This window comes from Phaenicophaeus curvirostris, chromosome 28 (genome assembly GCF_032191515.1).
Source record: "Phaenicophaeus curvirostris isolate KB17595 chromosome 28, BPBGC_Pcur_1.0, whole genome shotgun sequence".
NCBI lineage: Eukaryota > Metazoa > Chordata > Aves > Cuculiformes > Cuculidae > Phaenicophaeus > Phaenicophaeus curvirostris.
Window position 1 is genome coordinate 5,292,202 of NC_091419.1, and position 22,562 is coordinate 5,314,763.

At 50.1% G+C, this 22,562-nt stretch overlaps 2 protein-coding genes across 5 annotated transcripts; both read left to right on the forward strand.

The window, feature by feature from the left end:
* The first annotated feature begins 3,797 nt into the window (after positions 1–3,797).
* Positions 3,798–14,084, forward strand: TPM4 (tropomyosin 4). Of its 4 annotated transcripts, XR_011339220.1 has the most exons (10): positions 3,798–4,136; positions 6,840–6,965; positions 10,399–10,532; positions 10,844–10,961; positions 11,302–11,372; positions 11,607–11,682; positions 12,165–12,227; positions 12,305–12,374; positions 12,855–13,451; positions 13,535–14,084. XR_011339220.1 is itself a non-coding variant. In XM_069878177.1 (9 exons), exons 1-9 carry the CDS (start codon positions 4,023–4,025, stop codon positions 13,615–13,617), a joined length of 855 nt encoding a protein of 284 aa, XP_069734278.1. In that variant the 5' UTR covers positions 3,798–4,022; the 3' UTR covers positions 13,618–14,084. The 4 variants fall into 4 exon arrangements, 2 of the variants coding, with proteins under 2 accessions (XP_069734278.1, XP_069734279.1); XM_069878177.1 differs by lacking the exon at positions 12,855–13,451; XR_011339221.1 differs by lacking the exons at positions 3,798–4,136; positions 6,840–6,965 and adding an exon at positions 8,541–8,733.
* Positions 14,085–14,192: 108 nt separating this feature from the next.
* On the forward strand, positions 14,193–22,154 carry RAB8A (RAB8A, member RAS oncogene family). The gene is made up of 8 exons (XM_069878205.1): positions 14,193–14,333; positions 14,433–14,493; positions 14,579–14,639; positions 15,391–15,468; positions 15,973–16,062; positions 16,678–16,743; positions 17,269–17,319; positions 18,169–22,154. The coding sequence occupies exons 1-8, from the start codon at positions 14,210–14,212 to the stop codon at positions 18,259–18,261; spliced, it is 624 nt and encodes a 207-aa protein (XP_069734306.1). The 5' UTR covers positions 14,193–14,209; the 3' UTR covers positions 18,262–22,154.
* Positions 22,155–22,562: the final 408 nt, after the last annotated feature.

Genomic DNA, 22,562 nt, shown 5'->3' on the forward strand with positions numbered 1-22,562 from the left:
TGCCATCTAATGGCAAAGAAGAGCTGGAAGCTTTCAGTGCAGCCCAGGAATGGGGCTGTGATAGCAAAGGAACAAAGAGGGGATGGTCCAAAAGGCTTTCTGGTCCTGTGGTCAGAGGGGAGGCCTTCTCTGCGGTAGAATGGAGCTCACCAGTGAAGGCAACGCAGCCAGCCCAGAGAAGGGAAGGGGAGACAAAGTCTTGGGATAGAGACTGCTGATCCCTCCTCTTCTGTGTTCAGTTCACCACAAGAAGGATGTTGAGGCTCTGGAGCGAGTCCAGAGAAGAGCAACGAAGCTGGTGAGGGGGCTGGAGAAGAAGAGGAGCGGCTGAGAGAGCTGGGGGTGTTTAGCCTGGAGAAGAGGAGGCTGAGGGGAGACCTCATTGCTCTCTCCAACTCCCTGAGAGGAGGTTGTGGAGAGGAGGGAGCTGGGCTCTTCTCCCAAGGGACAGGGGACAGGACGAGAGGGAATGGCCTCAAGCTCCACCGGGGAGGTTCAGGCTGGACATTAGGAAAAGGTTTTTCACAGAAAAGGTGATTGGTCCCTGTCCGAGGCTGCCCAGGGAGGGGGTTGAGTCCCCTTCCCTGGAGGGGTTTAAGGGCCGGGTGGACAAGGCGCTGAGGGACATGGGTTAGCGATTGATGGGAATGGTTGGACTCGATGATCCGGTGGGGCTTTTCCAACCTGGTGATTCTCTGATTCTGGTATCCACTCCTTTCTGCATTAGTCAGGAATGTTAACGTGCATATAGGATGGGATTTGCTTTCTTCTAGTGTACCAGATAGTGGCGGTGAGACAGCTTTCCCAAGCAGGTAAACGTTTCGGCTTCTTTCTTCTGCTTTGAAACGTTTCTAGCCTTGACAAGTGCAGTTTTGTACATGAGGAGGAGTTGGAGCTCGCTCAGTGTACAAAAGAGGGAGGTGACCTTCTGTGAGCAGGAGTTCAGAACAGAGCAGGAGCTGGGGGAGAAAATGAGGTTGTAAAATATCTGCATTTCCCAGAGAGTAAAATGGGACATAGTGTGGGTCCCACCTAACTTGTGGGCAATGAAAAAGGTGTAGGGATTGAGAGCACAGAAGAGTTTGAGACCTGCCAGACCTCAGATCTGACCCTCCCTGGCTGTTAAAATGCCTGCCGCAACACGCTTCCCGTGCAGCGCGTCGCCAAAGAAATGAGCACACTCTCAAACAATCCAACTTCATTTCCGTCTGGTATCCTCTCATATTTACACACCCAAACTTGCCAAGCCCTGCTAGCTCCAAACAATCCCTCTGAGAGAGGAGTTAAAACAAAGCAACTCCTTATGGCAGCTGCCTGCCTGCTTGGAAAAAACGAAACGGTTTGAAGGGCTCTTCTTCCCCTCTTGCTCGCTCGCTGTTTCCCACGCTAATGGAAAGCAGGGGCTGTGGGAGTGCAGGACTGTTATTGCTGAGAGACCAGAGTGAATTTTTCAGGTACTTCTCTCCAGTTGTGAAGCAGAGAGGGAGAGAAGGGAATGTACCTGGCTGAAGGGCTGCACAGGGTGACATGTTCCATGATGTTCCTTTCTAAATGCGGCTCTGAATCACGCTACGGGGTTGATCAGAAAAATTATTTTCCTGCAGTAGAAACACAAAGGCAAAAGTATCTTGTTCAGTGTTCACTGCTCCAGCCCCAATTCTGACCCTGCCCAAGCCTGCGGCAGGAGAGGGGCTAGTGAGCGGGCTGGAAAGCCACCTCATTCCCCTCAGTAATCAGAAATTATGAAGAGGACGCCAGAGTAGCCATAGAAACAGCTTGAAATGTGCACCCAAGCTGTAGTCCCAGGGAGAGGCGTGCACGGTCTTGCATCCGCCTTCCTCCTACGAGTTCCCACGTGTGCCAGGTCAGGTCAGATGAGGTTGACGCCATCCTTCCCAGCTCCGTTTCCTCCCTGGCTTGATGTGTCTCTCGAGCTGCGCCCCAAAACCTGCTCCTTCTGAAAACAAGCTACAAACAGGGTCTGTGGCGCATCCACCCTGTGAACAGGCACAGTCCAGAGAGGGGGAAACCCTGAAGGAGCCATAAAACACGGGCAGTTGCCAGGGAGTTTGTGGCTGCCCCATCCCTGGAGGTGTTCAAGGCCAGGTTGGATGGGGCTGGGCAGCCTGAGCTAGTGGGAGATGACCCTGCCCATGGCTGGGGGGTTGGAACTGGATGATCTTTAAGGTCCCTTCCAATCCAATCTATTCTATGATTCTGGTACTGCTCATGGCTGGGGATGCCGTGAGCGCTGCTGAGGGAGCCCTGGCAGGGCTGGTGAGGGTGTGCAGCACTGGGGAGCACAAGGCGGTGGAGAGCAGAGGATGGAAACAAGGGGGAAGGGTCCTGGGGTCATTAAGAGGACCGGAATTTGGGAAACAAGTTGGGGGGAAAAGAGGGCATGCATGTCCCTGGGCAGGAAAGTCATCGTGTTTTCAGTCTGTGCTGGGAGGTGGGGTAACCCAGCCCTGGCTGCAGTCAGGGCAAAGCAGGGGGCAGATCATAGAATCACCAGGTTGGAAAAGACCCACTGGATCATTGAGTCCAACCATTCCCATCAATCACTAAACTATGTCCCTCAGCACCTCAATCCACACATCCCTTAAACCCCTCCAGGGAAGGTGACTCAACCCCCTCCCTGGGCAGCCTCGGACAGGGCCCAATCACCCTTTCCGTGAAAAATTTTTCCTAATGTTCAGCTTAAACCTCCCCTGGTGGAGCTTGAGGCCATTCCCTCTCGTCCTGTCCCCTGTCCCTTGGGAGAAGAGCCCAGCTCCCTCCTCTCCACAACCTCCTCTCAGGGAGTTGGAGAGAGCAATGAGGTCTCCCCTCAGCCTCCTCTTCTCCAGGCTAAACACCCCCAGCTCTCTCAGCTGTTCCTCTTGTTCTCCAGCCCCCTCACCAGCTTCGTTGCTCTTCTCTGGACTCGCTCCAGAGCCTCAACATCCTTCTTGTGGGGAGGGGCCCAGAACTGAACACAGGATTTGAGATGCTGCAGAGCTAAGCGAGAGCACGTGAGGGGATGGGGCAGAGGGCAGCTGGGGTACAGGGTGTGTTTAACAGGACTGCAGAAGGAACTCGGGCTCATCCCGGGGCCGCTGGATGCTCTTGTTGGCGTCCTCAGAGGAGCTGCTCCCGATCTTCCCAGAGCCTCCTTTTGCCTTGCCTGACAGAGAAGGTGACTCCTCGGTACAGCAGAAGTAATTTATGGTGCTTATCAGACTGCGACCTCAGGTGTATTTGTTCAGTTCCCTAAGCAGTTAGAGAGGGAAATTTCAGAGACAGGCACTCAAACTCACTGAACGCCTCCGAGCCTGAACTTGGGAGCTAAATCAGACCTCTGCTGTGTATTACACTGTTACAGTTCATAGCTCATTCCTGAACACCAGTGCTTATTTTCACAGGGAAAAAAAAAAAAGTGCTGGCTCATAACATATTCTGCATGGTTTTATAATATAAATTTAGCTACCTCTTAAGTGTAGATGTTTTGTTATTATTTTTAGGCATGGATTTATCTTGGACTAATCCAAAAAGATTACTCCGTCCCTTCCCTTCATTAACCTTATGCCGTTTTTCTAGGAATGCAGGCCATCCCCATAGATCCATCGGGCTGCTTAAGTGCTCTGCAAACACTGAGGGGTGCTAATAAGCTTCCTTTCAAGCATGTGTTCATATGTCAACACTTTTGCTTCAGTCAGGGGCTTAAAAATGGAAACAGTTTTCTCTTTAAGAAAACAGGACCCAAATAAGGAGATGATGGAGTGGTGAAGATTCCTCTAGCGAGTCTGTTCCAGCTCATTCCTTAGAAAGGCTGTGCATGAAAGATCAGACAAGAGGCCAATAGATCTGGGTTTTGTCCAGGGCTCTCCGGCTTTAAAGCCCTCTACAACCCCTCGAGCTCATTTTCCCTGTGGCTTGGCTGGGTACAGCTTCTTTCTCTGCCCAAGCTGTGAAAAATCTAAAAGTTCCTTCCTGGGAATTCTTTCATTTGCGTGACAGAGACAACCTATCCTCTAGCAAAGATGGAAGCTATCAAGAAGAAGATGCAGATGTTGAAGTTAGACAAGGAGAATGCCATTGACAGAGCAGAGCAGGCTGAAACAGATAAAAAGGCAGCTGAGGACAAATGCAAACAGGTAAGTAGAAATAACCGCATTGGTGGTGTGTTTGCAGTGTGGAAGTAAGTGTAACAAAATGCTATGGGGCAACTTTCTGATTCAGAAAGCAGTATAATTTGAAGTCAGGTTTTCTGTTTATCTTCTTTTGAAGGCTTTTGCCATTTTTTTAATGTTGCACTCATACAGCCAGGGCTAAGTGTTAACTTCTCTTTTAAGCCATCTGAGTCTTTGCAGAATTCGCACCATCCACAGATTATTAAGAGGACTTTGTCTAAGTTTTCTTGAATCTTACATAACTGCCTTAATTTTCTCATGCTTGAGATTCTATGGAAAAAGCCTTCATACTCCAAATGAAAGCTGTGTACCTGGAACACCCCTAGGACTGGTGTTAACACCTCCGGAAGAGCCAGCTGGGTCAAAGCATTAATTGAACCTCTCCTCAAGGGATAAAGCTCACCTGAGCAGTCCCTGGTTTACAGAGAGTTAAAGGTACCAGCTCTGACTCAACAGCAGATAAGTGTGTTATTTTTTATGTTAAGAATAATCAGAAATATTTTAATGTGAAAGCTCTTCCTTGAACTGAAATTACAGTAATAATGTTTTCATATTCTTTAACTTCTCAATGTTCTTTATTCTGGGTTTCTCTCTTATATTTGAGCTATAGCATTTTCAGGACGATCTTGAAATGTAAGTTGACTCCATTCCAGTTTCTTGTAGCACTTCTTGTAAAATTACCATTTCCTTTCCTTTTCCATCCTCTAAACATGGCTGCTCCTACTAAATCTTCCAGATAGCTATAAGACGTTAGTCACATTCATTTGGCTGGAGATTTCTTATATTCAAGTGCAGTTGGAGATCCTGGATGATGTGCCTGAACCCGTGACTGATCGTCCTTTTAGCTAAAGCAGCAGGAACAAAGTTTCCAGAAGGGCTGGCTGCTGTTGTTTCCTCTCCACCCCCAACGTAAGGAAATTGCTGGGCTCCTCTGTCATTTCACGGAGCCGCAGGCAGCGCCCGTGTGCGTGGTCGCTGTGTCTTTCCCAGCACTGGAGGTGCCAATCAGATGCTGGTCCCCAGCGTATCCTCCTGCACGCAGCAGGTTGTTACTCAGGATGGTTAATGGTGACGATGCTGCACCTGCCTTTACATTTAGTTATCCTACATATAGTTATTCCTACTGAATGATAAATAACGTGCTTGCAGGACTTCTCAAGTACCTCTGTGAGGGCAATTCACAATAAAAAGCTAAATGAGCAAGATAATCTTTGATCTTCCTCCTCTTTTCTGAATTGTCTCAAAATTTTCAGCTTTTTTTATGTGGGCACAGTGCTCAAGTACTGATTTTAATGTCAGGCAAAGGCAGCAGCACCCCCTTATCTACAGGATCTGGTTACTCTGAGTGAAAACACAGCGACACAACCACGTTCCACAACCACGCTACCAAAAACACGGTTACAGCCGCTGTTGAAGCTAGAGCGAAGGAAGTCGCCGCACTAAAACACAAACTATTTTGAGGGAACTATTTTGATAGACTAAAATTGATGTGGAGGCGGAGCGAAACGGTTAAATCCGGTTCTCTGCAGACTGAACTGGTTTGTGTTGCAAATGAAACGACAACGGGTTTGCAGGACCCACCCTTATCAGCAGCGAGCCCGATAACGGGAATTCTTTAGGGAGAGCAGACAGTTTGTTACTAAACAGCCTCCCAGCAGGGTATAAATAGCATCGTTCCAGCATACCATATGGATTTATATGGTATAGAGGAGTGAGGCTGGAAGTGTTGGAGCGTACCTTGTTGACCCACGATTTTCCAACCTCACTTATCCTCCTGGGACGAGACCTCCAGAGGTCAGAGTCCCACCTCCTGCGCGCAGCAGGCTCTGTTGTGGGCCAGGCTTTGTCCTCCTGCACTCGTTTGCAGGGTCTCGAACAGCACATGAGGTGATTAGGGAATGAGCCCTCGTTTCCTCCAGCTCTACAGGAGCTGAATGGGTTCCCGGTCAGCCATCAGGTAGGTGATGGTGGTAGAACACACTCAAGGACATCACTTTTAAGCCATTTTTAATTATGCTGTAGAACGAATCGCTGCAGGGTGTGGCGGAGTCCAGGACGGAAATGAGGTGGGAAGGGCTGTGTTGCCTATTAAACCAGATCCCGTGGGCACTGGCCGGGAGCACTGCAGTTTGACTGATCTCTCCCTGGCAGCTGCTGCCAGGCACTCTGGGACCACCTGTCCCAGCAGAATCACAGAATCACCAGGTTGGAAAAGACCCGACCCACTGGATCATCGAGTCCAACCATTCCCATCAATCACTAACCCATGTCCCTCAGCACCTCATCCGCCCATCTTTTAAACCCTTCCAGGGAAGGTGACTCAACCCCCTCCCTGGGCAGCCTCTGCCAGTGACCAATGACCCTTTCCATGAAAAACCTTTTTCCTGATGTCCAGCCTGACCCTCCCCTGGTGGAGCTTGAGGCCATTCCCTCTCGTCCTGTCCCCTGTCCCTTGGGAGAAGAGCCCAGCTCCCTCCTCTCCTCAACCTCCTTTCAGGTAGTTGGAGAGAGCAATAAAATCTCCCCTCAGCCTGCAGTCTAGGCGTTTGTGGCTCCGTGTGTTTTCAGTTGGGTTAAAGCTGACATTAAAGAGAAGGTTTAACCACGTTAAACTGTAACCGGTAACACACCCAAGTGGTCACTTTGGGTTTTTTACTCTCTTGAAAGGTAGAAGATGAGCTGGTAGCTCTGCAGAAGAAGCTGAAAGGAACAGAAGATGAGCTGGACAAGTACTCGGAGGCTCTTAAAGATGCCCAGGAGAAACTGGAACAGGCTGAAAAGAAGGCCACTGACGTATGTACCCATGGCTGCCACTTGTTGTGGCCATGCTCGCTCCGGTACCATTGGAGGAGAGGCTGAGGGTTCCTGTGCCGCTGCCCTTTGGGGACACAGGGACAGTGTGTTGGGGTTATAGAACCATGCAATGGCCTGAGCTGGAAGGGACCCACAGAGATCATTGAGTCCAACTCCTGGCTGTGCACAGGACACCCCAACCCTCACTCTGTGTTTCTGAGGGCGTAGGCAAAACACTGCTGGAACATTGTCTGGCTCAGAGCTGTGACTGCTTCCCTGGGAGCAGCTCGGGGGCTTCACCACCCTGTGTCCTGGCTGGTGGGTCTGCAGCCCCTCTGCAGCCAGAGCTCGGCAGCTGCTGAGAGGCTCTTGTTGAGAAGCTTGACATGAGCCGGCAACGTGCCCTCACAGCCCAGAAACCAACCGTGTCCTGGGCTGCATCCAAAGCAGCGCGGCCAGCAGGGAGGGAGGGGATTCTGCCCCTCTGTCCCTCTCGTGGGAGACCTCAGCTGGAGGGTTGTGTCCAGTTCTGGAATCCTCAACATAAGAATCATAGAATCACAGAATCACCAGGTTGGAAGAGACCCACTGGATCATCAAGTCCAACCATTCCTATCAAACACTAAACCATGTCTCTTAGCACCTCGTCCACCCGTCCTTTAAACCCCTCCAGGGAAGGGGACTCAACCCCCTCCCTGGGCAGCCTCTGCCACTGTCCAATCACCCTTTCCGTGAAAAATTTTTTCCTAATGTCCAGCCTGACCCTCCCCTGGAGGAGCTTGAGGCCATTCCCTCTCGTCCTGTCCCCTGTCCCTTGGGAGAAGAGCCCAGCTCCCTCCTCTCCGCAACCTCCTTTCAGGGAGTTGGAGAGAGCAATGAGGTCTCCCCGAAGGAGATGGAGCTGTTGGAACGGGTCCAGAGGAGGCTACAAGGATGATCCGAGGGCTGGAGAACCTCCTGTACGAGGACAGGCTGAGAGAGTTGGGGTTGTTCAGCAGGGAGAAGAGAAGGCTCTGGGGAGACCTTAGAGCAGCTTCCAGAACCTGAAGGGGCTCCAGGAAAGCTGGGGAGGGACTGTTCACAAAGGCTTGGAGTGACAGGATGAGGGGCAATGGGGATAAACTGGAGAGGGGCAGATTTAGACTGGACAGAAGGAAAAATTTCTTCACTGTGAGTGTGGTGAGGCCCTGGAACAGGTTGGCCAGGGAAGCTGTGGCTGCCCCATCCCTGGAGGGGTTCAAGGCCAGGTTGGATGGGGCTTGGAGCCCCTGATCCAGTGGGAGGTGTCCCTGCCCAGGGCAGGGGGGTTGGAACTGGATGGGCTTGGAGGTCCCTTCCAACTCGAGCTGTTCTATGACGTTTGCTGGAGCTGGAGCAGCCGCCGCGCTCTAAGGATGCAGATGCAGCCGCACACAGACACACAGACACACACAGACACACAGACACACAGACACACACAGACATCCACACTCGCTCTCACACACTCCCCTCCCTTCCCCTCCCGCCCCCCCCACCCCGGGCCCCGCCCCTCCGCGTGACGTCACCCTCCCTCCACCTCCACCTCGGTGACGTCACGCGGCCATTGAAAGGCGCGCGCGCGCCGCCACGTGCAGCCCGCGCCCTGCCCGCCGCGCCCATGGCCGCGCCGAGCTCGCTGGAGGCGGTGAAGAGGAAGATCCAGTGCCTGCAGCAACAGGCGGACGAGGCCGAGGATCGCGCCCAGGCGCTCCAGCGGGAGCTCGACCTGGAACGGGACCTGCGAGAGAAAGTGAGACCGCCGGGCGCTGCTCCCCCGTCCCCTCCCTCTTTCCCCCCCCCCCCCCCACCCCTTTCCCCGCTCCCACCGCGCTCCCATCGCTCCGGTTCGGGGCTCGGGGTGAAGCGCTGCCCCGCCGGGGGATGGTGGAGGAGCGGGGGAGGCCGGTTCCCCCCCCGGGGCCGCGCGGGACCCGCCTTCCCGGCATCTTCCTGCTGGTTTCTGGCCCGCCGAGCGGGGATTTGACCGTATAAGGAGCGGGGTTCGTTGCAGCGGGGAGAGGTGGAGCCCGGCTCGGCCCCGGAGCTCGGGAATCTCGCTGAATTCAAAGGGAACTCGGAAATGCCCTGCCCGGGGCTGGGGCTGCCCGGGCCGCCGCTCCCCCTTCTCCCCCCTGCGGGAGCTGAACTGGGTGAGAAACGAATCTTAGAATCGCCAGGTCGGAAAAGACCCATCGGAGCATCGAGCAGAGCGACCCCGGGGCCGCTGGGCTCGGGGTGAGGGCGGCGACCCAACCCCAGAAGCTGCAGAGAAGCAGGATCCCTTCCAAAGGCTTTAACGCAACCGCTTTTCCCAGGACCCGCAGCCCTAGAAGGGTCCTTGGGGGGCACAGAAAGTTCCTCTCGTACCCGGCAGATGGTTTGGGGAGGGTGAAGTAGGGGTTTATTTACCTCCAAATGACTTCTCACAAACGTTTTAGTACTAATTTTATCAAGGAAGCAAAATATTGGGGCTTACAAGCAGCCCCACAGAGAGATGGTGGCACTTTTCAATCGAGTAATAACCCAAATCACACTTAGGGTGGAGTGGGACGAGCATCTCCTGTTGTTAGGATCGAGGCCAGGTTGGATGGACCTTGGGATCCAGTGGGAGGTGTCGCTGCCCATCGCAGGGGGTGGAACTGGGTGATCTTTGAGGTCCCTTCCAACCCAAACTATTATATGGTTCCATAATCATAATGTATTTCTGGACGCCAGTTTGTTCATTCTGCCTGCGTGAGAGATTTCTCCCAACAATCTCTGCATCCAGCTTTGGTTTGAAACATTCGCAGCGTTTCCAACCACTGTAACATAAACAGACCTAATGATTAAGAAATGCTTTCTGCAACTACCACAGGAGGCAAGGAAGGAGGAAAACAGACTTGTTTTAAGGGTGTATCTAGTTTTATCCTGGTTTTGTTACTAAAGGAGATGCTTTCCCATGCTGGGGCCAACTGCGTCTGCCCGGCTGACCACTAAGCGCTTCCAGGCTGGGAGCCCCGCGGGGATAACGCGGTGGCTCTGGCTGCAGCCGGCGATGGAACCAAGAACAGGGAAGTCGGCCAGGAAGTTTTTGGAAGAAGCCATTATGGAAACGGTTTGGGGTTTAACTTTTCAGTTTTGTGGTAGATCCAGCCCCGGGAAGGGATCGCGAAGCAGTTCTCCTGGCAACGGGTGTGGAATCCTTCCTTGCAGGCAGGAATGAGAAGTACCATTAAAAAAGAAAGGAGAAGCACACGCTCCCTACCTTGAAATTCCTGAGATGCCATAGTTTAAACAAACAAAGAGCAAAGGCAGAAAGGTTCCCAGAGCCTCCCTGCAGACAGAGAAAAGAGGCCTCTGCAGATTTAAGGGAACTGGTTGGTTGCAACATGAATTGGGACATAACCTCTGCTCTGGGTGGTTGTGTTTCTCACAGGCCGAAGGCGAGGTGGCGGCTCTGAACAGGCGTATCCAGCTCGTGGAAGAGGAGCTGGACCGTGCCCAGGAGCGGCTGGCCACCGCCTTGCAGAAACTGGAGGAGGCTGAGAAGGCAGCAGATGAGAGCGAGAGGTACGCATTCTTTTCTTTCTTTTTTTTAAATAAAAACCAGCATAGATCTGAATAAAGCATTGCTGGGCTGCACGTGCTCATGTGCGTTGCGGGCCGGAGACTTGGAACTAAAAGTGCCTTTTTATAAACTTGTACGAGTAATGTTGGTAGCTCCATTAAAGCCCCAGGGTAGAACATGTGAGGGCTGCACCAAACACAACGGTGTGGTTCTAAGGGGACGCTTTTTGGTTACAAACACTGAATTCTAGTTCAGGAGTTTGAGATAAAAGTGCCAATACGCCCCTACATTGAAAGCACTTTGCCTTCTGCAGAGGAATGAAGGTTATTGAGAACAGAGCGATGAAAGATGAAGAGAAGATGGAAATCCAAGAAATGCAGCTGAAGGAGGCGAAGCATATCGCAGAGGAAGCTGACCGCAAATACGAGGAGGTGAGAGGGACAGGGAAATGGGTAAACATCAGGGAGAACTGTGAACAGCTTTGTTACTCTTCAGTTTAGTGATTCTTTGTACGCTTTACCCTGCTCGATGGTTTGATGTTAGAAGGTTCCCCTAATGAAGAGGTTGCGGTAGCGATATCAGCGTATTTAATCAGATATTTAATCCTAAGAAGACTGCACAATCAGAGTGATTTGGGGAAGAAGCCCCTCACGTCCATACACATGCACTTTAAGCAAATTTCATTGTGCAGAAGGAAAGCAGGAGCGCAGTGCGTTAGAGAAAAGCACAGACATCACAGACCAGCCTGACCCAGCTGTTTTCTCTTTGCAGGTTGCCCGTAAACTGGTTATCTTGGAGGGGGAACTGGAAAGAGCTGAAGAGCGTGCAGAGGTGTCTGAAGTGTGAGTAACATCAGAGACAGAGCAGTTGTTCACAACACAGAACGGTCAGAGCTGTATTTCTCTGACATATCCACTCCTGGAGGGTAGAAGCTTTTTGTACCCTTATACCTAGTTCTCCCTCTTCCGGACTTAATAATGATCATTCCTCCATCCCTTGGATGAGTCTAAAAGACTCATTAAAAATTACATGAAGTCAGAGCAGAGACAATAGTAATTCCTGCTATTTCCCTGTAGGAAGTGTAGTGACCTGGAAGAGGAGCTGAAGAACGTCACCAACAACCTGAAGTCTTTGGAAGCTCAATCAGAAAAGGTTGGTCCTTTCAGTAAACCCTAAGGAACAGGGGCAGAGGTAAAATGTGTAAATAACACTCGGAGAAATAATCCAGAATACAAAGAAGGTGAGAGGGTTTTGCTGCCTGCTGCCCAACAATGGCTGGGAGTGATGCTGCATCGGCTCCACCAGGAATCAGGGAATTACCTGCAACTCCTGATTTCGTTAAATGCCCACTCCTGGCTGGTGTAAATGGGCAGAGAATGTGCACAGAGCTGGGTTTGTGCTGCACAAGGTGTCCAGGAGCCACTAAGGTGCGTGGTGAAGCATAATGGAACCTGGGCATCCCCGGGTTGCAAACGGTGGATGAACCCGGGTCTGAGAGGCCTTGGGGCAAGGAGAGAAGTACAGGAAGGGGGTTTGCAGCTGCTGTAAAAGGGAAAACAGTTATAGATGCGTCACAGATTCATTTTTTAATTGCTGTAGCAGCTTCCCTTCAAGAGTGTTTATTGTTTTCACAGTACTCGGAAAAAGAAGATAAATACGAGGAAGAGATCAAGATTCTCTCTGACAAGCTGAAAGAAGTGAGTGTCCATCCCCACACTGCATTTGGGCATCGTTAATGTAACAGCATACGGTTACTCTGTTTAATTGTTCCTAGGCTGAAACTCGTGCTGAATTTGCGGAGAGAACCGTTGCCAAACTGGAAAAATCCATCGATGACCTGGAAGGTACGGAACAACTCTAGTTCCATTTCAGAGGGGTTGGTTTCAAATCAGAAAACAGAACTCTGGGTTGGGCACTGGGTGTTCTGGGACGGCCGGCAGCACTGGCCAGGGGCAGATCCATGGGACAGCTCTGTCCCTGAGGTTGTTTTCCTGAGAGAGCTGCTCCTTTGACAAGCTGGTAACAATTAACCAGATTAGGGCAGCTCACAGATACGTGGACTCGAGGCCCTTTCTCTAAGTAACACCACCAGGGCCCTGCTTAATGTGAAAAATAACTTTGAGGGGTTTGAAAAAGGAAACGTAGCTGCAGCCTCTGCCCTGGCAGCTGTAGATTTTCCGCTTTCACACCCATACTGGGTTACCCATCTGTTTTCTTTTTGTTTTCCTGCCTGCCTGCTTTGCTGCTGCCTTCTGCCTGTCCTCGCCTCCTGCACGCCTCCTCTCTGGACTGTCTCTGCATTTCTCGCTGCCCTGGGCCCACAGACGAGCTCTACGCTCAGAAGCTGAAGTACAAAGCAATCAGCGAGGAGCTGGACCATGCTCTCAATGACATGACCTCCCTGTGATCCGCACTGCGGGCATGGGGGCTGCTCTCGCTCCCTGCATTTCTAAGCTTTTCTTGCCTGTAACTCCTGTCCCTCCCACAAACAATCGATCCTCCAGGCTCCTCGGGCAGAACTGAGCTCAATAAAACCAGATACCTCGGCCTTTCAGCTTCTGGGGCTTGTTTCCTTGTCACTCACCTGCAACTACGCTGGTAACGATGCTGCCAACACACTCGGTGCCTTGTGCCGGGGCAGGATCCAGCGGGCGCCTGCATTCAAGTGTTCCCAAGGGCGCGTGTGGCAGCAGAACACTTTGAGGGTATTTGTTGTGTGCCTGTGGCTCCCTCTCTCCGGGTTGGAATCCCCAGGACAATGAGGATTTGGTGGGACACATCCTATAGATCATCTGTTAAATCAAAACACAAATCTCACCTCCCACACAAAAAGCATCCAAAAACCTCGCTACATGAGTGCAGTTGCCAAAGCATCAGCCCCGTTTTGCAGATGCAATTCCAGCGCTGTTTGGAACATGAGGGTAAGTCATGGCGGGTTGTGTTTGGAGAAGAAGCCGTAAAGCCACACATGGTTTCATCTTGGGGTTTTGTTCTTTCTCACCAGAAAAACTGGCTCAGGCAAAGGAGGAGAACCTGGGGCTGCACCAGACACTGGACCAGACGCTCAACGAGCTGAACTGTATATGAGGCGCGGCGAGCGCTCGGCGGCCACGGGACCTGTGCTTCGTCCGCATTCCTCTACGCTCCCCCCTGTACCTTGGACCAAACAGTTATGCTACGAGCGGTGCGGGGGGCTCTGGGTGTGCCAGCAGCCACGCACCCCAGCCCCCCAGTGCTGCCCAGGCCGGGACCACGCAAGCCCCTAGTGCCTCTGTTTTATAGAATCGTTTGGGTTGGAAGGGACCTAAACAATCATCCATTCCAACCCCCTGCCGTGGGCAGGGACACCTCCCACTAGCTCAGGCCCCTCAAGGCCCATCCCGCCTGGCCTTGAACACCCCCCAGGGATGAGGCAGCCACAACCTCCCTAGGGAACCTGCTCCAGGGCCTCCCTCCCACCTTCATAATGAGGAAATTCCTCCTTCCCAACGGTTCAGCGCCCCCCGCGCCCCTCCCCACCGTTTCATTCCCTATTAAACCACTTTCTCCCTTCCCGTGGGCTCCTCCGGCTCTTTTTGCGTCGCTCGCGTGACGTCACGCGCCCCGCCGTGACGTCAGCGGCGGCCGGAAGCGGGAGGGGGGGAGGGAGGAGAGGGGGGCGGGGCCGGGGGCGGCGATCATGGCGAAAACCTACGACTACCTGTTCAAGCTGCTGCTCATCGGCGACTCGGGCGTGGGCAAGACCTGCGCGCTGTTCCGCTTCTCCGAGGACGCCTTCAACGCCACCTTCATCTCCACCATCGGTGCGGGGAGAGGGAAGCGGGGGGAACCGCTCGGAGTGGGGGGGGGGTCGTGGTGGGGGGGGGGCCTCCCGGGTTAACGCGGGGCCTGTCGTTTCGCAGGGATCGATTTCAAAATCCGGATGATCGAGCTGGACGGGAAGAGAATTAAGCTGCAGATCTGGTGAGGGGAGCTGGGGGGCCGCTCGCGGGGAGGGCGGGGCTGCCGGCGGGGCGGTGAGTGAGGGAGCCCCGGTTCTGCCTTGCAGGGACACGGCCGGGCAGGAGCGGTTCCGGACCATCACCACCGCCTACTACCGGGGAGCCATGGTAGGAGCCGCGGGGCCAGCGGGGCGCGGGAGAAGGAGCTGGGGGGGTCAGTGACAGCCGTGGCCCAGGTGGCCAAGAAGGCCGAGGGTGTCTTGGCTTGGATCACAAACGGCGCGGCCAGCAGGGCCGGGGAGGCGGTTCTCCCCCTGGTGAGACCGCACCTCGAATCCTGGGTTCGGTTCTGGGCCCCTCGCCACAAGAAGGATGTTGAGGCTCTGGGGTGTGTGCAGAGAAGAGCAACGTGGCTGGTGAACGAGTCCTGCGAGGAGCGGCTGAGGGAGCTGGGGGTGTTCAGCCTGGAGAAGAGGAGGCTGAGGGGAGACCTCATTGCTCTCTGCAACTACCTGAAAGGAGGTTGTGGAGAGGAGGGAGCTGGGCTCTTCTCCCAAGGGACAGGAGAGAGGGAATGGCCTCAAGCTGCACCAGGGGAGGGTTAGATTGGACGTTAGAAAAAAGATTTTCACAGAAAGGGTCATCGGGCACTGGCAGAGGCTGCCCAGGGAGGTGGATGAGCCACTATCTCTGAAAGTAGTTAAAAGACGGGTAGACGAGATGCTCAGGGACGTAGTTTACTGGTTGATAAGAATGGTTGGACTTGATCCTGGAGGTCTTTTCCAACCTGGTGATCTTAGGATTCTATGAAGAACCGTTCTAGAGCCAGCCCTTGTTGAGTCACTGCATTTGCTGTGTCTTTAACTCTGCCAAACCCAGTGCCAGCTGAAGTACCCCATGTCCTCTCCTTCTTCTTCAGGGCATCATGTTGGTCTATGACATCACGAATGAAAAATCATTTGAAAACATTCGGAATTGGGTCAGGAATATCGAGGAGGTAATTTGTGTTATTTACTTACTAAATACTGAAGATGCTGGTTCTTTCCCCAGAAGCAGTTAATTGTTTCAAAAGGGTTCGGTCTCTTTTGAATCTGGAGTATTGTGTCCAGTTCTGGAATCCTCAGCATCAGGAGATGGAGCTGTTGGAACGGGTCCAGAGGAGATGATCAGAGGGCTGGATCCCCTCCCATCTGAGGACAGGCTGAGAGAGTTGGGGTTGTTCAGCCTGGAGAAGAGAAGGTTCTGAGGAGACCTTAGAGTGACTTTCCAGTACACGAAGGGACTACAAGAAAGCTGCGGAGGGACTGTTCACAAAGGCTTGGGGTGACAGGATGAGGGGCAATGGGTGTAAATTGGAGAGGGGCAGAGTGAGGGTGTCAGGGAGCCCATATGCCTGCGGGGGGTGCCCAGCACCAGCGCCCACCATGTGCCGCAGCATTCTGTCAATATTTGTCTGAAAACTCCTAAGCCAAAGTCTGTCCCTGGTCTGTTTGTGTCTCAGCACGCCTCTCCTGATGTTGAAAAAATGATCCTCGGGAACAAATGTGATGCAGACAACAAACGCCAAGTTTCTAGAGAGCAGGGGGAGAAGGTGAGTGCTGTGGCTTTGATGTATTCCAACTTGGACTTCCTGGAGTGTAACAACTGTGTCCTTGTTGTCTGTGTGCTGTCATGGTTCCTCATGTGGAACTACCTGGTGTTTCCTGAGCTGCAGCTGCGATCCATTTCCCACTGATGAAGAGATGAGTCTGTTAATGGTTCTTGTCAGGGTTCCTGGTCGGGATGTGTGGGGCACAGAGCAGCAGCTGGGGTTGTTCTTAGGAAGGAAAAGTGTGGTGGAGTTTGACTTCAGGAAGCCCTGGGACAGGGTAGACAGGATTGACCTTGCTGGCATTGGATGCTGCTTAGTCAGGGGAGAGGAGGGGACTTCTGCGCCTGGTGGGTGGGACAGGGCAAGGTACCTGTGCAAGGAAGAAATGACAAAGGAGCTGGTTAGTATGTGTGCAGAGTGTAAGACGGCAGAACAAAGCAGAGCCTAGTAAAAATGGAAGCTCACAGGAACGAGAGTTAGCTCCTCATTTTTCCAAGCTTGTTCTGCTGGAGCGAATCCCCAAGCTGCCCCAGGAGAGGCAGATCCTGCTCAGTTGCTTGTGTTTAGAGCTGTTTCCACAATGATCCAACTAATGTGAACCCTGCTTTTGTTCAGCTTGCTGCGAGTTTTGGAATTAAATTTATGGAGACCAGTGCAAAAGCAAATATAAACATAGATAATGTAAGTACCTCGCCCTTCATGTGTGTTTATTGCCCTGTTAGTTATTGTCCTGTTCGCACAAACAAGCTATGAGAACACTTGCCCATCCTGGCTGGAGATAGAACTGCATTATCACATCTGCTTGGGGTGGGCTAGTTAGGCAGTGCCGGGCATTCCAACAGCCGTTGTCTAGCAAATGTTATGCTAATTTATTTAAATGTAACTCGGGTTTTAGACCTTAACACAAGGGGGTTACAGGGCACTGTGTTAGATCAGCGTGCTGAAAAGCTCCGCTGTCTTTGCATTCATTAAAGAAACTCCAGCCTGCCTGCTGTGGGTGGTGTGTGCCTGTGGGAGTCAGGCTCAGGAAGGAGGTGATGGAGTTAGAAAAGGTGCTTTAAAACCTGGAGGTGGGCAGAACCTGAAAACTTGGCATTTCTCAGGAGTTCAGTAGATGTAGAAACTTGGGAAGGCAGCTTATGGATAAACAAAAATGCTAAGTGCTTAATAAACCACATTCTGACCCTCCACTGTTCTGCTTCACAGGCATTTTTCACTCTTGCAAGAGATATCAAAGCAAAAATGGACAAGAAGTTGGTGAGTGACCTTTACTTTGTCCACACTGTATTTAATCAGGAAAAAAAACCAAATAGCCATCATACGGAAATACTGTTTTGTGGTGACTTTTGCGGGAGATGTGCTGAGGTTATAGAAATTTATGTTCAGTTTTGTCAAGCTGTGCTCTGACCTTGGCTTATGAACAATTGTCTCAGCATTTCAGGAATTGGCTGCAGTGGTTGAAGTGTTCTAACTCAAATTCTCTTCTATTCATTTTATTGGAGGTTGAGTCAGCGGTAAAGCAGTTTAGTGCTATTCCTCGCTTTTGCAGTCTGAAAGTGGAACCATGTGAATTAAACTAAAAGGAGGCCCCCTTCATGCCTCTGGGTGGTCTTCAAACCTGTAGGTTTTAAAATAGGAAAAGAACTAACGAGTTTTGTGATAACGTTTGCAAAAGCAGCCTGAGAAATGATTTGGGTTCTCCCTATGAACAACTGAACACGCATCAGTGCCGATTTGTTCCCTACGAAACAAAACTAACAAAGATTCTTTCATCCACCTCCACGTGACTCGACATGTGCTGGTAGAGCTGGGATATTCCGGGCCTTGCCGACGATTCCCAGGTGTTCCAGCAGGAACATTTGGTTTTAACCTCGTCTGTCTCTGGTTTATAGAAGGAAGAACAGGCAGGGTGCATGGTAGTCAATGCCAGAAGTGGCAGATGCGGTGTTCTGGCTTCTTGTGGTGGCTGATGGAAGGCTGAGATAAATGAGTGATGACTCCTGTTGATTTTAGTAATGGCTCCTGTGTTGGGGCTCGCCAGAATGAGTGTGGATGCTAGGAGCTGTTGGGGATAAATAAGTAATGGAATGTTCTTTGCGTCTTCAGGAAGGCAATAGCCCACAAGGCAGCAACCAGGGAGTCAAAATCACACCAGACCAGCAAAAGAAAAGCAGCTTTTTCCGATGTGTTCTTCTGTGAGGGACACAGCCTTAACCACTCAGCTGAACTGGACGGTGCCTGTTGTGAGTGAGAGTTCTCTGCCTGTGGACTTAGCGTTCTCCACACACTGTGTCACTCTGTGACCATCTGAATAGAAATTTATTTTGGTAATTGTCTGACTCTTCAATTTTGGAGATGAAACAAGTTTATTTTTGTCGGATTGCCACTGGGCATGCGTGTTGCCTTGCCGAGGGGATACAGATCAAACGTGACTGTGGGTTAGCACCTTCGCCAACAGGCGTCAATCTCTTTCTTCATAGTTGTAATGTATCCAAATTAGAAAGATTAAGTTATGATCAAAATGAGAAACTGAGATGCCAATGTTAATAAAGTACAGGCACATGTACCTCATACGTGTGCGCATCCACAGGTGTAGATGCATAGAGAGCGACCACAACAACACGTCAAATGCACTTAGGGTAAGCAGCGCGTGCCCGTACCTCCTCAGAAGGTAGGAGGAAGCTTTCTGCATCTCCACCTCTTGCTACTACAAAGAAAATCCTTGATCCGCCTGTTACTGATTCAGTTGCGTTATTGTAGACAATCCACAAGTACAATTGAGGTTTAAAAAAGCAAATCCTCCTCAAAGAAATCTCTATTTTTTAAAAAAAAACCAAAGTGTGCTGTAAATAGAACGGATCGTAACCATTAGGAGTTACTTTATCCCTGTTAGACTTGACCGTGCTGAACTAAGAACTCCAGGTGTTCAGACGCATTTGATGGGAGTTGGTGGCTACAGTGAGTTCCATGCCAGTGATCTGGTGGCTGCTTTTAGAAAGAGGCCGTGGGCTGGGCAGGGGCACTTAGGGTTTGTACCATCACAGGTGGCAGCTTTTCCATCTCCAGTTAAGAACGGCTCCGATCTGTCATGGTGTAGTAGTGAGCGATAAATTGTGACTAGAAGATGTATTGCACTGCTTCCAGTTGTGTGTTCTCACGCACACATGCTCACATATGCAAATAAATGTTGCACATCTGAACACTTTCTGAAACAGATTCTTTAAACTGAGGTTTGTCCTGCTGCCCTGCATCAATGGTTGCAGATTTCAAGCAGCACCAAACCTGCTGAGAGCGTGTTTCAATGCAACTGATATTTAGTCCTCAGTGGAAATACTCTGTGTATTTATTCCTATAAACAGTCTCTGACATGCGCCAAGCAAAGGTCCTGGGGAGCTGATGGCTCTCAGTCCAGAGCTTGAGAGCCTGACTCTTCGTTAGACTGACAAAGAGAGCCAGTAAGAGCCATCTCCTTCAATCTGCTGTCAAGTGATGGGAATTAGGGGGTATTTAATTCAAGTGAACATATCAGCTGGGTCCTGCAACTCACTGGAATTGTTACCATGCTTTGTTTACACCGACAACTGCACTCAAGGGTAAAATTAAAGCTGATTTTCAAGTTAATGGACTTACCAGTTTTGTTTTCTTCAGGTTTGGGGTGTTACGTTCTGGCCTCACAGTAGGACTCACAAGTGCTACTAGAGTTAAAGGTGGATCAGATTCAGAATTAAACTTTACAGGTGTGCAGTGTGCACTTGGGCTCACCAGGAACATTGCCTGCTTTTCTAAAACGGGAAAGGAAATGTTACTGTATAAGTTACTGGTTTATAAAAAATGCATTTTATATGTTAACAACCTTTTCTTTTAATAGCTAGCAGATTACAGTGAGCTCTGTTTCTGATTAAAATCGTACATAAAGCTTTCCTCTAACCAGAACCTTACGATGGGGTTTTTTATTGTGGTTTTTTAGCGTGAGTACTCGGTGAGTGTGCACCATAGTGGATGACACGCAGATGGATTTGCAGGATAAAATTGTGTTAAGCTATAGAAGAGCTTTCTTGTCAGCGTGCTCTTTATTCAGTACCCGCTTCAGAGCATAGATCACACAGAGCGATGGGTCAGACGTGCAATACCTCTGTCTTGAGATGAGGAGGATTTGAAAATCTTTCCTCTATGCATCAAGAAATTACTGAGGCAGAAGCGGGGAGGTGATGAAGGCATGGTCTAAATGTTGTTTTCCTGCACAAAGATCTGTTTAACGGCTCCGTAGTAAATGTGACTGTCTCACAACTGTGCAGCCAGAATTGTTTTTCAAAGTGACTGGAAAAATAAGTGGCTGGTCTGACTAGATACCACAGGCTGCCCACCACACCCCTGCATATTGCCTCGTCACTGCACCGAAACCCGTAGCTCATCTGGTGTTGGATTCATTTACAAGTGGATAAAACTTGAAGGGTGGAATTTCATTTTTCACTCCACATTTGCTAAATCTTAAGTGACTCTCTTGCATTCAGAGCCAACTGTTGATACCTCAACACTTGTTTAAACTCCTGCTGGTTGTTGCAAACGTTTAGTACCCAATTTATAGCATGGTTTCCTCTTACAAAATGATTATTTATTCTCAGTGAACAGCTATCTTATTGCCTGTTCTCAGGAAGTTTTGTGCAGTTTACTGTACTTGTAGGGCCTGCAGACACTGACACAACATCAGTGTTGGCAATAGGAAACCTGAAATGCACGTGTAAGGCAGGAGGAGGTTAAGGACACTGCAGTTCCATGTATGCTTGGCTTTGTTACTTAAATCAGACATCAAATCTTGGACACGTATAATGTATAATGGATGTTTCCATCACATAATTATATTACTCTGGTTTTTAAGTATGAATGTTATGGAAAACACAACGATGAAAGAGGTACTGTGTACATCAATACAGGGGGGTATCTGGATGTAAGCTTTCTTGAAGGAGGAAAAAATCTGAAATTGGATAAAAAAATCTGTAAAGCTGAGAAATTTAAGTAGATATGAAAAACTAACAGTGTGTTTACTACACATCCTCAGTGTCTAGCGCCACTAAAATGTGAGGTAATCAATTAACACTTGGTTTGTAGAGACACAAACCCATTTTTGAGCATGTTCTCAAATTCCCTTACTTTAATGAGTCTCACAGAACTCTATGGCTGCCCTTATTTCTGAGGCTGGTTGCAATATTTCAGGTTTTTACCCTTTTGGGTGCAGACCCAGCAGCAGCTCATCTGTCAATAAATTGTGGAGCTGCTGTTGTAGCACTTGAGTTGTTTTGGTTGGTGCTGATGGGCGCATCCAATGTTCCTTCACAGCAGAGCCTTAGGCTAGCACCAGACTTTTCAGCCTCAGATTTATAAATCCTATGGATTATTCCAAGTCTCTCTACTGCTGCTGGAAATTATTTGGTTTCTGCTTTCATGTGAGATGCTCATCATCTTGCTGACAATTGTTAAGGTTTTTATTGTGGTAGCGATGATGACTTTGGCTGAAGACCATGCTCAAAAGCTACTGGGATATGTTGTTCTCTTGGACTTGAAACAGCTTAAGGTTGTGCTGGAGAGGAATGGAAAAACAGCTGCATGGCCAGTGGTCTCCATTCGTAGTAGAAGTGCGTAGGGATTGGGAAGGAACGGTGGCAAACTTGTGTCTTCGTTCATCAATTAAATACAGATCTGTTTGGTCATTAATGGTGACGTGCAGTCTGGTTATCTCAGGCTGCTTCACTCAGGCCCATCTCTCTCTGACCATGGAGTTCTGCTTCTGTTCCTGGTCTCCCCAGCCCTGCTGCGGGAATCGTATGCTCTATGCTGAGCGTGAGCTGGGACTTGCAGCTTCGTTTGGAGGGGAACTTAATGCATCCAAATATTTTTAAAAACAACTGTAAATTGTATTTTTAGAACGACCACTTTTGGCTGCCACCCTTCCCACATGACAGCTGCTTTCTTAGACACTTCTCGTGGATTTTCGTATTTGTATTAAGAACAAAACTGTGGTTTATTACAGTCTGTATGTTTCTACTGTTGTACAGGACCCTGAGCACTGCAGAAATAAACTTCTTATGAAAAGAGAATTTTACAAACTTAGTTTGTCAGTCCTGTTCATCATTTGGGCGTAGAGATTCTTGTGTGGAAAACGGTATTTCTGTCAATGAGGGACGAGCCCAGGGTGGGTTCCTTTGCCCTGTAGAGTGTGCTGACTTCTATCATAATTTCTGAAGCAGAGCACTCTCCCCTTATTCTCCTGAAACCTGGCATGGGTTTCTGTGACACACTGGGAGAACACTTCAACAAACAGATTCACTGGGCTGCTGTTTAGACTATGAAAGCTGTTCAAAGGGGTTGCTTACCCAGTTTTGGTTAACCCTGATGTATTTGAAACTATTTTCAAGGAGGGGGTACTGGATGAGGCATTTTCTTAGGAATTCTTTTAGACTCTTAATTTGATACAAGTTCCTTCTCTGCCTGGTGGTATCTGAACT

What these genes read in the sequence shown, in the direction of transcription:
- RAB8A (XM_069878205.1), top strand. Translation starts at nt 14,210, where the DNA reads ATGGCGAAAACCTACGACTACCTGTTCAAGCTGCTGCTCATCGGCGAC. An exon ending in AGAATTAAGCTGCAGATCTG is followed by an intron (nt 14,494 to 14,578) that starts GTGAGGGGAGCT and finishes TCTGCCTTGCAG; the next exon opens with GGACACGGCCGGGCAGGAGC. An exon ending in CCTACTACCGGGGAGCCATG is followed by an intron (nt 14,640 to 15,390) that starts GTAGGAGCCGCG and finishes CTTCTTCTTCAG; the next exon opens with GGCATCATGTTGGTCTATGA.
- TPM4 (XM_069878177.1), top strand. Translation starts at nt 4,023, where the DNA reads ATGGAAGCTATCAAGAAGAAGATGCAGATGTTGAAGTTAGACAAGGAG. An exon ending in TGGAAGCTCAATCAGAAAAG is followed by an intron (nt 11,683 to 12,164) that starts GTTGGTCCTTTC and finishes TTGTTTTCACAG; the next exon opens with TACTCGGAAAAAGAAGATAA. An exon ending in TCTCTGACAAGCTGAAAGAA is followed by an intron (nt 12,228 to 12,304) that starts GTGAGTGTCCAT and finishes AATTGTTCCTAG; the next exon opens with GCTGAAACTCGTGCTGAATT.